The sequence below is a fragment of the Astatotilapia calliptera genome, chromosome 20 (genome assembly GCF_964374335.1).
Source record: "Astatotilapia calliptera chromosome 20, fAstCal68.1, whole genome shotgun sequence".
Classification (NCBI taxonomy): domain Eukaryota; kingdom Metazoa; phylum Chordata; class Actinopteri; order Cichliformes; family Cichlidae; genus Astatotilapia; species Astatotilapia calliptera.
Window position 1 is genome coordinate 22,681,863 of NC_137441.1, and position 17,237 is coordinate 22,699,099.

Consider the following 17,237-nt stretch of genomic DNA (forward strand, 5'->3'; position numbering starts at 1 on the left):
CAATATCAGGAGTGTTAAAATATACAGTTTGGTACATCCTGAGAAAGCACTGGTGAACTTCAGCAATGGAAAAAGACCTGGACACCCACGGAAGATAACAGTGGGGATGATCGCAGAATCATTTCCATTTTGAAGAGAAACTCTTTCACAACAGCCAGAAGCAGCCAAATGAATTCTGAGGTGTTCAGAGAGATACTGTCTGCTCAAATCCAGCTTAATACACTCAGATTGATTGGGGGGCGTTTCCTAATACAGATAGACAATGACCCAAAGCACACAGCCAATGCAACCAAGGAATTCATTAAAGCAGAGCAGTGGAATATTCATGAATGGCCAAGTCAGTCGCCTGATCTTAACCCAATTGAGCTACATTTCACTTGGTGAACACTAAACAGCAGAGCGTTAAAAAGGAGGAAACAAGGGATCTGGTGATGTCCATGAGTTCAAGAAATAAGGCTGTCATTGCAAATAAAGGGTTTTCAACCAAGTGTTAGAAATGAAGATTTTATTTTCAGTTATTTAATTTGTCCAATTACTTTTGAGCCCCTGAAATGAAAGGATTGTGTTAATGCAATTGTTTTGTTCAACCCACTGAATTAAAGCTGAAAGTCTGCAACTCAACTCTATCTGAGTTGTTTCAATTAACATTGATTGTGGTAATGTACAGAACAGCAATTTGAAAAAAAAAAAGTGTCTGTCCAAATATTTATGGACCTAACTGTAAATAACACCGAATTATATGAAAAATCATTCCTACATTCTGAAGGTTGTGTCATTTATGTCATATAAGTGGAACCTGAACAACATGTTCCTCAGCTTTGTTTTGACCTAATATGAAATTGTTGTGTTTAGGAAGGTAAATACTGCACCGGGGAAGACAGGACCCTGTGAACACGGATACGTCACTGTCATTACAGTTACTTCCTGAGTATTTGTGTCTGCTTGGTTTCACTCAGAACCTAAAATGATATTTGGCTACATCAGTGGGAAACTTGGCCTGCTGGTGTAGCTAGGGGAAAAGTCAGAGGACCACCAAGTCATTAGGAATCACTCTCCAGGAACCATGAACATTGACAACAGAATTCCCTTGAATCCCTGCAAAAGGTACTGAAATGAAGGGTAGGAATCATAGACTAACTAAAGAAACAATACTGATGATATTGTCCTCAATAAAAGAGGTTTCACAATAAAGCAACTTTATGTTGTATCACATTAACTGAAGAATTAAAAAATACTACTAAATTGCCAGTATATGTAAAATATATGTGATAACGATGCCTGTGCATTAGCTATTGTATTGCAAGAGGAAGTAACATGATATGTCATCTAAATGCACTGTTCAACACCAAACTGAAATATTTCACTGTGGACCAAAGTAGCTGACAGACTGTTGGTTTGTAGTCATGCTGTTAACGTGGCTCAAAGAAACCCTGCTTTTCCCCTTCTTTGTCAAAGGAAGCTGACACAGAGTACATGTCATATTAGATTTAACTCCCAACTGATTTCATTAATGACTCTCAGACTCTGTCCCTTGGCTGTGCCTGTGGGTAAATTAAACACATCTTTATCAAGACACCTGCCAAGATAATAAGACATTTAACTTTCAGCACCAGTATGCTCTAGCATGCAATCACAACACACTATGAGACAACTCAGAAAGGTAATTTTATTATATGGAAATCATGCTGCTCAGGATCATCACACAACAACAGTGCTTGCTGCTTTGCTTTTTTTCTAAAGAGAACCACATGTACTGCTGACTCTCGCTGCCAGGAGTTGTTTAGTTCAACAAATCATCTTTAGAATGTTGTTTATTGACGCTGAGCTACTCTCAAGATCTGCAACTGTCCAATAATCGCTGGACGAGGAGGTCAATTTGGCTCTGTCGAGTATTTTTGGAGCATTCTGAGCACAAGTGAATGAGAATCTGAGAACTACATGTGGACCATAATATTTTTTGTTGCTAAGTGTTTCCAGTAAGTACTTGGCATGGGTTTGCTTAGGAATGTATATGCGTGATTCTTGCCAGAGTATAAAGGCATTAAAACCTCATTTATATTCGTCAGGCTCTCACACATAGTTGCATCTGGACTGCAGTACCCGTCACATGGATGCTAGTTCAAATCTGAAAGTCCCCAAGAAGTGAAAAACAAGTTTATATATATAAAAAAAAAATAGACCATAAAAATAGACAAGGCAACTACATCCTCCTACTCCTTGGATAATTGGGATCTAGCTTGTTCCCACACCCATGCAGTGGGGTCAGTCACAGCAGGATGACGTAATCCAGAGGGCTCCACATTCCCACGCTGCTCAGCATGTGATATGGAGCCACTGGGACCAAAAGCTTGTACACACATGCACAGATGCAAAACAAAAGGGGATGGATGCATGCAACCCAGCAGACTTGGGCACTGTAAACAAGTGTTTGAATCTGCACGAGCCCCAGCATGATATGAACTAGTGATCAGAGATCAAGCTTCTCTGTGGCCCTTTAAGATCCCCCCCCTACAGCCAGCTAGCCTGCCTCTGTTTACATGATGGTAACTCCCAAGCAGTGGAGGCTATCACAAAAGTGCTATTGTAGCTGCACAGCTTGAAGATGCCAGTGTCATCCTCATCATCTTTTAAGACAAGTCACACACACACACACACACACACACACACACACACACACACACACACACACACACACATACGGGTCTATGTGGTATGGCGGGACTATACTACGTCAATCCGCCCGGTGGTGGTTTAAGTGGACTACCCTTTTGAAAGGACTTAGAGCCAAGGGAGCGAGGTTAAAGTGTTCGAAAAAATCTGAAAAAAATTTGGGTCACTTCAGACCTCATACACTCCCTATAGAAGTCTAGATACACTGATACACACCAACCAGACTCTATTGTGTTTTCTGGAGACATTGTCCACTTGACAACAATGTGTTTTATGAGGTCCAAAAAAAACAATATTGGGTCTTTAAAGGGACAATGATGTAATATGTAAATAGCTCATCATTACCATGAATACACATCTGACAGGACACAGGATTACTGGAACATCATTTTATTAGTGTTCTTGGATCTGAACATTAATTTTAACCATAAATAAAAAAAGAAATCTATGGACAAAAATGCCCACGCTTCCCACAGAAATATAAAAATATAGAAAACAGAAAAATTAAAAACATTTAAAATGAATTTTAATAGTTTAACCCTTTACAGCCGATCGGAGCGGGCACGCTCTGTTTTGCGTAACTATTTTTAAATCCCGGTAGCTCTGCAACCACTTAAGCTAGCACAATAATTTTTTTTGCATATGAAACTGGAGGAGTTGTACTTACATCTTATGCCATCAGCTTGTCCTAGGTCACAGTTTCCTTCCACATATAGCTTTGCAAAAACTGCATAAAAATCACTTGCAGCAACAAAAACATGATATTCCAGAAACACGCTTCGCCGATCCATCAGCTGTTTGTAACACTTCCTACGTCCATCAGCGCGAACTATCACATGACCGCATGACCTGCCCGAAACCGGAAGTGACGTCATTTTGCGGAAATGTAGTTTTTTACGATCGGGCCCTTATGAGCTTGTGTTTTACTTGTTATGTGTTTTAAAAAGTTATGTTTGCGTTTATGACTTTCTGTGTCGTTTCTGGGATGCTTAGGACTCATATTGCACTGCTGGAAATAGTTTATTTTGATGCATATGCTGTTATTTTGCAAATTTGCACTATAATATTTATTTTCGTTTTTCCTGCAGTATATAAAAATTGGTGTATTTCAAAAATAAAACTATGAAGACACTCAAAATAAATTTCCTGTGGTGGGAAACTAGTTTGTGTAACTTTTTTGTATTTACAGTTTTGAGGGATAAGCCTCTTAAATTTCTCTAACTAGAAATATATGTTAAAAAAACAAAAACGATTTTCAATTTTTTTGTAGTTTATTGCACTTTTTTGCAATTTATGTAATTACTATGCACCTAATGCAGACATATTATTAAAGTTTGGGCTATAATGGTTGTATTGATGTATAGCAACTTGAAATGCTCCCAAAAATGGCTCCACAGCATGTAAAAATACAATATAAGCTCTGGCGAACTTGGTTCTATGGTAGGTCTTAAAGGGTTAAAGGTAAATATTAAGGGGAGAAAATATGCATTTATAATTTTTTATTTTAAATATAACCCGTCAAAAAAAACCCTAAATAAATTAAATGTAAAAATTATGAAATACAAACTACTTCTGTATTTAACAAGAACTTTTTTTTCTTTAAACAGAACATCAGTGTTAACAACAATTGGCAATCTGACCAAGATGTAAAACCACAGCTCTCTAAACAGTTATTTTAGTTCATTTTTTTCCTGCCTTTTTGCAGTTAATCCTCTGTTTCTTACAAAATCTCTTATGTTTTGAACTGTTCTTCCTGCCAACACCGGATCTTCTACCAATTTGCAATGACTGCATTCATTTTTGGTGGCTAGTTTCCCTTCGTTTATGTGGTCTTTAAAATGCCTCATCACTGCAGCAACCTCAGCCTTGGACCACATGTTTTTGGGAGCTCTTCGGGAATTGTGGGATTGAGCAGCATTTTTCTCTGGAAGATATATAAAGTAGTAGTAGTTAAAACAAACAAAAAACCAAACAAAAAAAACAAAAAACATTTGGTGGTTAAAAGAATGGATGCTACCCTGTACTAACTTCTGAAATGTGTTGCTACCATCAATATCAAAACGAGCTAAAATTCTCTTTGAAAATTTATCAAATTTCTAAAATGAGACATTTAGTGTTCCGCTGTGAATAAAAGACTGAATAAAAAGTTGAATAAAAGTCTCTTGATGCATGCTCAATCATCCAGGTAAGTAAATCCCAAAACGTTGATTCTGTTAATCTGGACGTAGCGTTTTCAGTGGGAGAAACATTTTGTCACTCATCCAAGTGACTTTTTGCCACCACTCTGCAGTTTGCCATATGTTGCAAAGTGATGAAACAATAATAAGCTTAGAGAACCAACTGCACCCCTTACCTTCAGAGGGAGCAGCAGTCTCACTTGCTGCAGGCATTGTGAGTGGTCCTTCATCTGCTGATTACACAATTTGATTAAGTTTTAATATTTGTAACAAACATTTTATCCACAGAAACCAAGCTAGTGGTAACTTACCACAATCTACAGTGTCTTGGAGCTGCGCTGTGTTTGTGGAATCAGCTACTGCATGTACAGGCTCACTGGTGCCACACGCCAACATTGTGAGTGCTGTGTCATCATCATCTGATTCACTCTCACTGTCCTTTGTTTCAGCATCACTTAATGCAATTTCATCTGAGAAATTGTGGGAAAACCCCCCCAAAAAACCAAACACAAACCCCCCAAAAACCTCACATTAACAACGAGATATGACAAAATACAGAACAAATACTGGAAATTATAGTACATAGTTTTACTATTTAAGGCCACCACTCTGCAGTTTGCCAAATGTTGCAAAGTGATGAAACAATAGACTTCAAGAACCTTAAATCATGGACATTTAACAGAATGGTCTGTGCTTTTAGGTTTTAATTCTGTTGATAAAGCATAATATTCAACTACTGCCCTAATATTTGCTCCTTTCAATACAAACCTTCTATTTTGATCTCATCCAGTGATTTCCCCTGGATCTGGGAAAGTTGTCCTTTTTCCAGTGTTAAAAGCAGTTTGGAAATCTTGGCCAGCTGTGTTGTGGGAACTGGTAATCTGTAGAATTCGCGGTGAACGCGGATATCATGACCCAGGAAATCTGCAACCTGATCAAGTTCGTTGTTTTTCAAATTAAGGACTTGTGAGAGTGTGGCAACATGTTTTCTGAGCTGTGTCGATCTTAGATACTCAGGCTGCTTTGCTCCACACTGGTGTGCATGAACACGCAAGGAGTCCATTCCTCTGTAATGACTCATTGATCGGGGTCTTGCAAAGAGGTAGATATTAGTGGCACAAATACCACAGTCAGGCCTCCTACTAACCAGTAGTGACAGAGCATCCAGCATGCTTGGTGTTAGCAGAACTGGAACATTTCTGTCCCTTTTTCCCATTATTTCTATTCTACAGAAATAGTTACAGAGTCTCTGTTCCATTTCTGAGAGCCCCATGGCAACATCTGTGTGGAGTGCTGTTTTGTCTCTTTCAAGAAAACTTTTGAGGCGCATCTTTGAAACCTCTCCAGAACGTCTTCGGTTGAACACAATGATTTGTGAGAGTGTAACTTGTGCAAGTTGGGCATAATTCTGAGCTGTGGCTTCGTTCTCCAAGCTGCAAAAGGCACTTTCTGCAGATTTTTGAAGGTAGTGATGGAGAATCCGAACATCTTCTGTAAAGGGCAATGTTGATGGCTTGTTAAACTTTGCCTCACTCAATGTGTTCAAGGCACGGTGAGACACCATCTCAGACCATTTGGAGACATACAACTTCTTGAACGCATCAGTGGACTTGATTAGGGCTTCATCCTCTGTCATGAGGGCACGACAATGGATAATGTCAGACATTTTATGCAGTGTATGTCCCAGTTTCAGCGCAAGGCTTGGAGTTTTGTATGACAGTGTCTCTTCATCAAAACCTGAAACTTTCTTTACTGCTTGCACAACTCTCTGGAAATTAGCAGGCTTAATAGCTTCTTCCATGTTATGCACTGAGAATTCTGTGCGCAGACACAACAACAAACGTCCCGCTTCACGAAGCTTCTGTCGTATATAATCATACTTTGTAGGGTCTTGTCCATGTTTATTGTAGAGGGACTGGGCAAACTGAATAACAGTAAAGTCATTTCGCACAGCTGAGGCAATCTCATCTTGTTTCATAACAGCAAGAACCTTCCAGACTCCACTTGACACCTGCGGATAACACTGAGACTCCAGAGTTAAAGCCAGGCCGAGTACTTTGGTTCTTCCAGGTTCTTTATCCGTGTCATCTTTTGGTTTGTTAGGACATCTGCGGACATGTCTCCAAAGATCCTTGCGAACATACATCCCTTGACAATAAAAGCAATGAGCAAACTTTCCCTCTACTGCTTTAATCTTGGGTCTTCTCTTCACTTTCAGTGGTCCCACTCCACCATGCAAAACTGCAGCATTATGCTTAAAATTTCCCTTATTTCTCAATTTCTCTAACAGACTTTTACGCTCGTTTGAGTCTCTAGGCAGGGAAAATGCATGCACAACATCAGGAGCCGTTTTGTGCGTTTTCAGGTGGCGGGAAATTTTAGCTTGTGGTTTGCCACAAAAATAGCAGTAATTTCTTTTACTTAAAGTCATTTTTTCTGATTCAGTTTCGCAAAGCTCACTTTTATCTTGTGGCTTGTCCTTTGTCAAGTTGTGGATTAAATTCGTTGAATCTGATTGTTCATGCGCTTTGGAGATGTCATCTTGGCATAGCAGACCTTTTGATGTGCTTGGCAATAATGAGATGTCTTCATCTGAATCTTCATCATATGACTCTGAATCTGGCACATATTCTTCTTCTGATATGCTGTGGTTGCCATCATCATCGCTTGATATTTGATCCAGAACTGAATGTGGCAATCCATCCTCCCCTGAATATTCAGAAATTTCTTCTTTCTGGAATGTAAGAACAAAAGTTTTTTTAATTGATCAATACTTTAGACAGGTAAAAAATAAACTGAAAAAAAGTCAAGCCAAATATGAATGGGATACACACCTGTGTTGACTGGTGGCAATTCTGATTTGCCAATTTTGCAAGGCAAGATTTGTGCCAGACCCCTAAACAAACTGAAACACATTTTGATAGACTTAATTTAGCTTTGCAGTTCTATTTAAGCGAAGTAGTTTTTTGTCAAAGCATTGCAGTAATGTCAAATGCTGAAAAAAAACAAACAAAAAAAAAACTGTTCACATTAAGGATATTTTAATGACTACACATACACTGCTAATCCCCCTCCCCCCCCAAAAAAAGGACATCCCAGATGTGAATGAAGGAATTATTCTTATTAAATACTTTGTTCTTTAGGTAGTTGAGTGGCATGAAAGTGTGTAGTTGAATGTGTGTGGCCTCCAGATGCCTGTACGACTTCCCTACAATGCCTGGGCATGCTCGGGATGAGGTGGCGGATGGTCTCCTGAAGGATCTCCTCCAAGACCTGGACTAAAGCATCTGCCAACCCCTGGACAGTTTGTGGTGGATGGAGTGAGACATGATGTCCCAGATGTGCTCAATTGGATTCAGGTCTGGGGAACAGGCGGGCCAGTCCATAGCATCAATGCCTTTGTCATGGAGGAACTGCTGACATACTCCAGCCACATGAGGCCCAGTGTCGTCTCGCATTAGGTGGACCCCAGGGCCAAATGCACCAGCATGTGGTCTCACAAAGGGTCCGAGGACCTCATCTTGTTACCCAATGACAGTCAGGCTCTCTGGCAGGCACAGAAATGCCACCCCTCACCATTACTGACCCACTGCCAATATGATCATGCTGGAGGATGTTGCAGGCAGCAGAACATTCCCCACGGCATCTCCAGACTGTCACGTGCTCAGTTTGAACCTCCTTTCAGCTGTGAGGAGCATAGGGTGCCCGTGCTGAAGTTGCCAAACTTTGTGTTTTCTGGCAAATGCCAAACATCCTGCATGGTGTTGCAAGCTCAATCCCCACCTGTGGATGCTGGACCCTCAAGCCACCCTCATGAAGTCAGTTTCTGACCATTTGAGCAGACAGATGCACATTTGTGGCCTGTTTGAGGTCATTTTGCAGGGCTCCTCTTGTTCCTCCTTGCACAAAGGTGGAGGTAGCGGTCCTGCTGCTGGGTTGTTGCCCTCCTATGGCCTACTCCACATCCAGGTAGCACCTCCATGCTCTGGACACTACACTAACAGACACAGCAAACCTTCTTGCCACAGCTCACATTGATGTGCTACGCTAGATGAGCTGCACTACCTGAGCCCCTTGTGTGGGTTGTAGACTGTCTCATGCTACCACTAAAATGAAATCACCGCCAGCATTCAAAAGTGACCATAACATCAGCCAGAAAGCATAGGTGCTGAGAAGTGGTCTGTGGTCACCACCTGCAGAACCAGTCCTTTATTATGGTGAATTGACTATAATTTCCACTTGTTGTCTACTCTATTTGCAAAACAGCATGTGAAACTGGTTGTCAGTGTTACTTCCTAAGTGAACAGTTTGATTTCACAGAAGTGTGACTGACTTGGAGTAACATCGCATTGTTTAAGTGTTCCCTTTATTATTTTGAGCAGTTTATGTTATGGAATGGGGAATTGAGGACAATCCCAAGTATACCATTTTTACAAGGTCCTGCACCAATGAGGTAATACTGCATTTCTTTAATTAGACGTGACCACCCATTAATTAAAAAGGGAGCAGTGTTCATTTCAGCACGTCTTAACTTGTTGAACTCTATTAATGCTTTTTACTATACACTGTACCTATTCACTAAATGTCTCACCTTTGCACTTAAAGCCAAGCCACTTGAGGGAGGAAACCGGTCCCACACACTGAATGCACTTGTCCAAAGATGATATTGTTGTGCACACCAGACGATGATTGTGACACTGTTAGCAAAATATTGCAACATTTATTTGTTTTGGACAGTTGGAAAGGTGTGTTTTCAATTCAGTTGCAGATATCAACTAATAAACTTCGTCCATGTAAATCACATCACACCCAGGTGACTGCCAAACACACACACACACAGCATCCATAAAGAATGATGATAGATTAAATTATTAGTTCATTAAGTGGTACACTGGATTATATTTACCCTTTCAGGCTCTGGATGTTTCAGGTCCAGATCATTGTTTGGAAAGCTGTTTGGTTGCGGCTTTAGGCAGCTCACAGTCTTCTGAATCTGGCTGGTCTCAGTCTTCGTGTGTAACAGATAGAGAATGAAGACAAAAGAACAGTAATCTGACAGTTACTAAAAATGCATCACTCAAGAGGATGAATAGACCATTTCACTATTGGCAAATAGCGTAAGGTACACATCGTGCATGAGAAACATTCATTAAAATCTGTCCTAGGTCAATGTTACCTCTTCAAAATCTTGCACTGAAGAAGAATGCATGGCTTCTGAGCCTTGCTGAGGCATTTCTTCATCAAGATCCTGCAACAAAGAAAAGATGGCACAAAGATTAGACCAAGTGCTCTTCTTGCAACTGTACTGGGCAGTCCTGTGCTTCTGTCTTTAATTTGCATGTGTGTGTGTGTGTGTGTGCGTGTGTGTGTGTGTGGGGGGGGGGGGGGGGCTTTCCACTCAAGAAATGTTTTCTTCTGAAAAAAATATTGGCTACAATAATTAACAACTGATTCCTTTGCAATCATCCATCCTCTTCCACTTATCCTTATCAGGATTGTGGGGTAGCAGTTTTGGGGCCTATACCAGCTACCATAGGGCAGTACAACCTGGACAGATCGCCAGTCTAACATGGAAGGACAAGCATTTGCATTCACACCAAAGGGCAGTTTTGAATCACCAGTTAACCTAACCCCATAAGCTACATCTTTGGACTGTGGGAAGAAGCCAGAGTACACAGCCAGAGAGAGCCCATGCATTACAGCAGTAAAAAGTGCCTAAAACAAGTTAAGAAGTTGTATAGTACTATCTATCTTAATGTTCAAGCCTGAGTTTCAAAAAATTTCAACATAGAAACAAAGCACATGCAGTCAGCTCTGCATGCTGTAGGTCAAACTGTCAAGACATACGAGAAGACCCCTCCTAAAACCAGAGTGATGTCACCATGAAGCAAACTTTGACGGAGTCTCCCAATAACAGTGTGGTCCTCCTAAGTCACATTTGGGTGGTTAACACACACACACACACACACACACACACACACACTCAGATGTTATCCAGACTTGCACTTTGAAACAATGAAAAGGACCTACAAGCCACGGTCCATGTAAATCACATCACACCCAGGTGACTGCCAAACACACACACACACAGCATCCATAAAGAATGATGATAGATTAAATTATTAGTTCATTAAGTGGTACACTGGATTATATTTACCCTTTCAGGCTCTGGATGTTTCAGGTCCAGATCATTGTTTGGAAAGCTGTTTGGTTGTGGCTTTAGGCAGCTCACAGTCTTCTGAATCTGGCTGGTCTCAGTCTTCGTGTGTAACAGATAGAGAATGAAGACAAAAGAACAGTAATCTGACAGTTACTAAAAATGCATCACTCAAGAGGATGAATAGACCATTTCACTATCGGCAAATAGCGTAAGGTACACATCGTGCATGAGAAACATTCATTAAAATCTGTCCTAGGTCAATGTTACCTCTTCAAAATCTTGCACTGAAGAAGAATGCATGGCTTCTGAGCCTTGCTGAGGCATTTCTTCATCAAGATCCTGCAACAAAGAAAAGATGGCACAAAGATTAGACCAAGTGCTCTTCTTGCAACTGTACTGGGCAGTCCTGTGCTTCTGTCTTTAATTTGCATGTGTGTGTGTGTGTGTGTGGGGGGGGGGGCTTTCCACTCAAGAAATGTTTTCTTCTGAAAAAAATACTGGCTACAATAATTAACAACTGATTCCTTTGCAATCATCCATCCTCTTCCACTTATCCTTATCAGGATTGTGGGGTAGCAGTTTTGGGGCCTATACCAGCTACCATAGGGCAGTACAACCTGGACAGATCGCCAGTCTAACATGGAAGGACAAGCATTTGCATTCACACCAAAGGGCAGTTTTGAATCACCAGTTAACCTAACCCCATAAGCTACATCTTTGGACTGTGGGAAGAAGCCAGAGTACACAGCCAGAGAGAGCCCATGCATTACAGCAGTAAAAAGTGCCTAAAACAAGTTAAGAAGTTGTATAGTACTATCTATCTTAATGTTCAAGCCTGAGTTTCAAAAAATTTCAACATAGAAACAAAGCACATGCAGTCAGCTCTGCATGCTGTAGGTCAAACTGTCAAGACATACGAGAAGACCCCTCCTAAAACCAGAGTGATGTCACCATGAAGCAAACTTTGACGGAGTCCCCCAATAACAGTGTGGTCCTCCTAAGTCACATTTGGGTGGTTAACACACACACACACACACTCAGATGTTATCCAGACTTGCACTTTGAAACAATGAAAAGGACCTACAAGCCACGGTCCATGTAAATCACATCACACCCAGGTGACTGCCAAACACACACACACACAGCATCCATAAAGAATGATGATAGATTAAATTATTAGTTCATTAAGTGGTACACTGGATTATATTTACCCTTTCAGGCTCTGGATGTTTCAGGTCCAGATCATTGTTTGGAAAGCTGTTTGGTTGCGGCTTTAGGCAGCTCACAGTCTTCTGAATCTGGCTGGTCTCAGTCTTCGTGTGTAACAGATAGAGAATGAAGACAAAAGAACAGTAATCTGACAGTTACTAAAAATGCATCACTCAAGAGGATGAATAGACCATTTCACTATCGGCAAATAGCGTAAGGTACACATCGTGCATGAGAAACATTCATTAAAATCTGTCCTAGGTCAATGTTACCTCTTCAAAATCTTGCACTGAAGAAGAATGCATGGCTTCTGAGCCTTGCTGAGGCATTTCTTCATCAAGATCCTGCAACAAAGAAAAGATGGCACAAAGATTAGACCAAGTGCTCTTCTTGCAACTGTACTGGGCAGGCCTGTGCTTCTGTCTTTAATTTGCATGTGTGTGTGTGTGTGTGTGTGTGGGGGGTGGGGGGGGGGGGGGGGGGGCTTTCCACTCAAGAAATGTTTTCTTCTGAAAAAAATACTGGCTACAATAGTTAACAACTGATTCCTTTGCAATCATCCATCCTCTTCCACTTATCCTTATCAGGATTGTGGGGTAGCAGTTTTGGGGCCTATACCAGCTACCATAGGGCAGTACAACCTGGACAGATCACCAGTCTAACATGGAAGGACAAGCATTTGCATTCACACCAAAGGGCAGTTTTGAATCACCAGTTAACCTAACCCCATAAGCTACATCTTTGGACTGTGGGAAGAAGCCAGAGTACACAGCGAGAGAGCCCATGCACTACCAGCAGTAAAAAGTGCCTAAAACAAGTTAAGTTGTATAGTACTATCTATCTTAATGTTCAAGCCTGAGTTTCAAACCACATAGAAACAAAGCACATGTAGTCAGTTCTGCATGCTGTAGGTCAAACTGTCAAGAAATACGAGAAGACCCCTCCTAAAACCAGAGTGATGTCACCATGAAGCAAACTTTGACGGAGTCTCCCAATAACAGTGTGGTCCTCCTAAGTCACATTTGGGTGGTTAACACACACACACACACACTCAGATGTTATCCAGACTTGCACTTTGAAACAATGAAAAGGACCTACAAGCCACAGTCCATGTAAATCACATCACACCCAGGTGACTGCCAAACACAAACACACACACAGCATCCATAAAGAATGATGATAGATTAAATTATTAGTTCATTAAGTGGTACACTGGATTATATTTACCCTTTCAGGCTCTGGATGTTTCAGGTCCAGATCATTGTTTGGAAAGCTGTTTGGTTGCGGCTTTAGGCAGCTCACAGTCTTCTGAATCTGGCTGGTCTCAGTCTTCGTGTGTAACAGATAGAGAATGAAGACAAAAGAACAGTAATCTGACAGTTACTAAAAATGCATCACTCAAGAGGATGAATAGACCATTTCACTATCGGCAAATAGCGTAAGGTACACATCGTGCATGAGAAACATTCATTAAAATCTGTCCTAGGTCAATGTTACCTCTTCAAAATCTTGCACTGAAGAAGAATGCATGGCTTCTGAGCCTTGCTGAGGCATTTCTTCATCAAGATCCTGCAACAAAGAAAAGATGGCACAAAGATTAGACCAAGTGCTCTTCTTGCAACTGTACTGGGCAGTCCTGTGCTTCTGTCTTTAATTTGCATGTGTGTGTGTGTGTGTGTGGGGGGGGGGGGGGGGGGGGGCGCTTTCCACTCAAGAAATGTTTTCTTCTGAAAAAAATACTGGCTACAATAATTAACAACTGATTCCTTTGCAATCATCCATCCTCTTCCACTTATCCTTATCAGGATTGTGGGGTAGCAGTTTTGGGGCCTATACCAGCTACCATAGGGCAGTACAACCTGGACAGATCGCCAGTCTAACATGGAAGGACAAGCATTTGCATTCACACCAAAGGGCAGTTTTGAATCACCAGTTAACCTAACCCCATAAGCTACATCTTTGGACTGTGGGAAGAAGCCAGAGTACACAGCCAGAGAGAGCCCATGCATTACAGCAGTAAAAAGTGCCTAAAACAAGTTAAGAAGTTGTATAGTACTATCTATCTTAATGTTCAAGCCTGAGTTTCAAAAAATTTCAACATAGAAACAAAGCACATGCAGTCAGCTCTGCATGCTGTAGGTCAAACTGTCAAGACATACGAGAAGACCCCTCCTAAAACCAGAGTGATGTCACCATGAAGCAAACTTTGACGGAGTCCCCCAATAACAGTGTGGTCCTCCTAAGTCACATTTGGGTGGTTAACACACACACACACACACTCAGATGTTATCCAGACTTGCACTTTGAAACAATGAAAAGGACCTACAAGCCACGGTCCATGTAAATCACATCACACCCAGGTGACTGCCAAACACACACACACACAGCATCCATAAAGAATGATGATAGATTAAATTATTAGTTCATTAAGTGGTACACTGGATTATATTTACCCTTTCAGGCTCTGGATGTTTCAGGTCCAGATCATTGTTTGGAAAGCTGTTTGGTTGCGGCTTTAGGCAGCTCACAGTCTTCTGAATCTGGCTGGTCTCCGTCTTCGTGTGTAACAGATAGAAAATGAATATACAGTGCATTTTTGAAGAGGCTTTTGAAACATTAAATAAACTGTATGAGAAAGATAAGTTTCAAGCTATTGTCTTTAAAATATTCACTGTCATGTATAGAGAATTTAAGGCCCTATGATTAAGAGACAAATAGTCAGTGTGATTTCTTTATTTTTTAAGCCATTGCTAAAGGAGTAAAACAATCACCTGTAGCAGCAACGAACTGTCACTAGGGCCCATTTATCTTCAAGGGACAAAATTTAAAATGAATCTAACTAAAGAGGCTACACAGCAAAATCTCCAGTGTTAAATTAACACTAGAGAGTGTCTATATGGGTCCACACAACACTGTTGAGTGTTGAATTAACACTTTTGACAGTGTTATATGTTTAAAAGTAACCTAGTCAGTTTTGAAGATTAACAAAGACTAACACTGAGCAGTGCTGATTTTCTAACACTGGAATATTTCTAACATTTTGAGTTATTTTCCAGTGTTAGAAAATCAGCACTGCTCAGTGTTAGCCATTGTTAATCTTCAAAACTGACTAGGTTACTTTTAAACATATAACACTGTCAAAAGTGTTAATTTAACACTCAACAGTGTTGTATTTAACACTCAGAGGTGTGGACCCTTATAGACACTCTCCAGTGTTAATTTAACACTGGAGATTTTGCTGTGTAGAATCACATTAAACATCAATCACTGTTAAAATTTAGAAACCGAAAGCCATTTTTTATTTCTGCATACCTGCTGATATTTTTTTAGTGCTTTTAGAGGGCTTTGATGTGGCAGCCATCACAATTGCCTGTTTTCCATTAGTACCTACCCCTGTTTTTCCAGTAGGTTATAGTACCATGTAGTTTTTCAGTAACTACTGCACCAAGGTTCCAAGTGATCCAAAGTGATCAGAAAATTTGACATAGACTGAATGCCACCAGGTGGCTGGTCAATGGTGTCACTCGATAAGTTATGAGTGCGCCTCCTTCGTGAAAATCCAAGCCATCATTTTTGAAACTCTGAAATGTTTGAAATAGCGACCAAAATTAACAGCGTGATCCCTGAATTGAACACTAAAGTATAGACTGAGCAGCAGGCATTTTGTCACCTTGACGTCCATGCTTGCTGTGGCATTTATATCACTGGATGCTCGGCTGCATTGCTATAGTTACCCCAGGCACAGTAGGTGATACTCAATTTCAGTGAAAAACTAGATGCCCTAAGTCACGTTAAGCCAATTTGAGTAGGTACAAATGTAAAAATGGCTTAGGGTATGCAATTTATCAGTTCCAAAAAGTACAATTGTAGAAATACCTTGCATCTCCAGAGCCAATCCGAGTCACCATAATTATAGTCTATTTCTTCGCCTGGACTTATGTCTCTGCTTGCAAATAAGCATAGATGGGGCTTTCCATTGATATTTAATATTTTCATCTTAGCACTTGGACTGATGTGGTTGTCGTTGACAAGTCTGCCTAATGACCCATCTTCTTGAGATGCATCCACACTGTGGGGTTAGGCAAAAAAGTATTAGCTTAACTAGTTAGTTAAGAAGCTTTTTTTTTTCATAAATCAAAAGCAATGTGTCATTTAATCTTAATCAAACTACACTGATATAATACGCACCACCAGAGTTTTCCATCAAACTTGAATTCAAACATGAACACCTTCAGGCTGTCATGATAAACTCTGTGTCTCCGCTCACATTCTTCTTTTGTTATGAGTTTACCTCTGTATTCCAAAAGAAAGTCTCCTTTTTGGAATGGAACAGTCGTGAAAATGCCCCGACCTGAATTGCAGAGGCATACCAAGTGAGTGACAAAAGACAAAGTGACAAACTCCAAATCTAATCCAAACTAAAGACCAACTTACCTTTGAAGGCATTTATGTAGTGGATATCAAGTCCCAGTTTGTCCCTTCCAGCAGAAACATGACAGACTGCATCCTCCCGTGGAGGAATGCGTCTCCTTCGCATGTTCTCCTGTACGATTGGCTGTATTACCAAAGCATATAAAGTATTACGATTATCGTCATCATTGTCATCATCATCAGTAGTAGCAGAACTAGCAGTAGTGTAGTTTACAGCATAAACACAGCTGACTTATTCATAGTGCTAATTTATGCCTTCTTTTAAAATGTTAAAGGCCTAGTACTCAAAATGGCGACATGTGACATTTCTGTAATGGCGACTGCAGAGAGTGATACAAGTACTGAGAAAGCTTAGGCATCAAAACTGTAAGAAGTTTTTTCTTCAGGCATATAAATAAATACACGACTAAATACACTTATACCCTTGCTTTTATTTTAGGGCTGTCAGCAGAATGACAGACATTGGACAAACTGCCCGAAATTAGCTAACAGCGACATCAGGGATTTTGACTCAGACTGCGCTGGTTTAATTGTTAATCGCGTTAGTCGCGATGTCGGCATTAACACGTTTAAGCCACAATAATGCTTTA

General features: G+C 40.6%; 2 protein-coding genes and 1 long non-coding RNA gene across 6 annotated transcripts in view; all 3 read right to left on the reverse strand.

Annotated features, from left to right (window-relative positions):
- Nucleotides 1-17,237, reverse strand: part of tns2a (tensin 2a) — a 78,888-nt gene that overhangs the window by 59,029 nt on the left and 2,622 nt on the right. The gene's annotated exons all lie outside the window — the stretch shown is intronic.
- LOC145423004 (uncharacterized) lies at nt 3,045-13,780 on the reverse strand. Its single transcript, XM_080295047.1, has 12 exons — nt 13,714-13,780; nt 13,444-13,545; nt 12,489-12,560; nt 12,219-12,320; nt 11,275-11,346; nt 9,754-9,855; nt 9,439-9,544; nt 7,682-7,752; nt 7,308-7,581; nt 5,159-5,317; nt 5,024-5,080; nt 3,045-4,594 (listed from the first exon to the last, which is right to left on the reverse strand). The coding sequence occupies exons 1-12, from the start codon at nt 13,768-13,770 to the stop codon at nt 4,341-4,343; spliced, it is 1,428 nt and encodes a 475-aa protein (XP_080151173.1). The 5' UTR covers nt 13,771-13,780; the 3' UTR covers nt 3,045-4,340.
- Nucleotides 15,409-17,237, reverse strand: part of LOC145423126 (uncharacterized) — a 2,702-nt gene continuing 873 nt past the window's right edge. The window contains exons 1-4 of one of the 2 annotated variants that reach the window (XR_013904222.1): nt 16,651-17,237; nt 16,405-16,567; nt 16,093-16,285; nt 15,411-15,797 (exon numbers count right to left, since the gene is read on the reverse strand). The exon at nt 16,651-17,237 is cut by the window's right edge and continues 873 nt beyond it. This is a non-coding gene — a long non-coding RNA (uncharacterized LOC145423126). Of the gene's footprint in view, nt 16,286-16,404; nt 16,568-16,650 lie in introns of both variants that reach the window. The other variant, XR_013904221.1, reaches the window with a different exon arrangement.

Bases quoted from the DNA above. Each gene is read 5' to 3' on its own strand.
- LOC145423004 (XM_080295047.1), bottom strand. From the start codon at position 13,770: ATGCCTCAGCAAGGCTCAGAAGCCATGCATTCTTCTTCAGTGCAAGAT. The intron at 12,321-12,488 runs GTAACATTGACC...TTACACACGAAG, and splicing joins CAGTGCAAGATTTTGAAGAG to ACTGAGACCAGCCAGATTCA. The intron at 9,856-11,274 runs GTAACATTGACC...TTACACACGAAG, and splicing joins CAGTGCAAGATTTTGAAGAG to ACTGAGACCAGCCAGATTCA.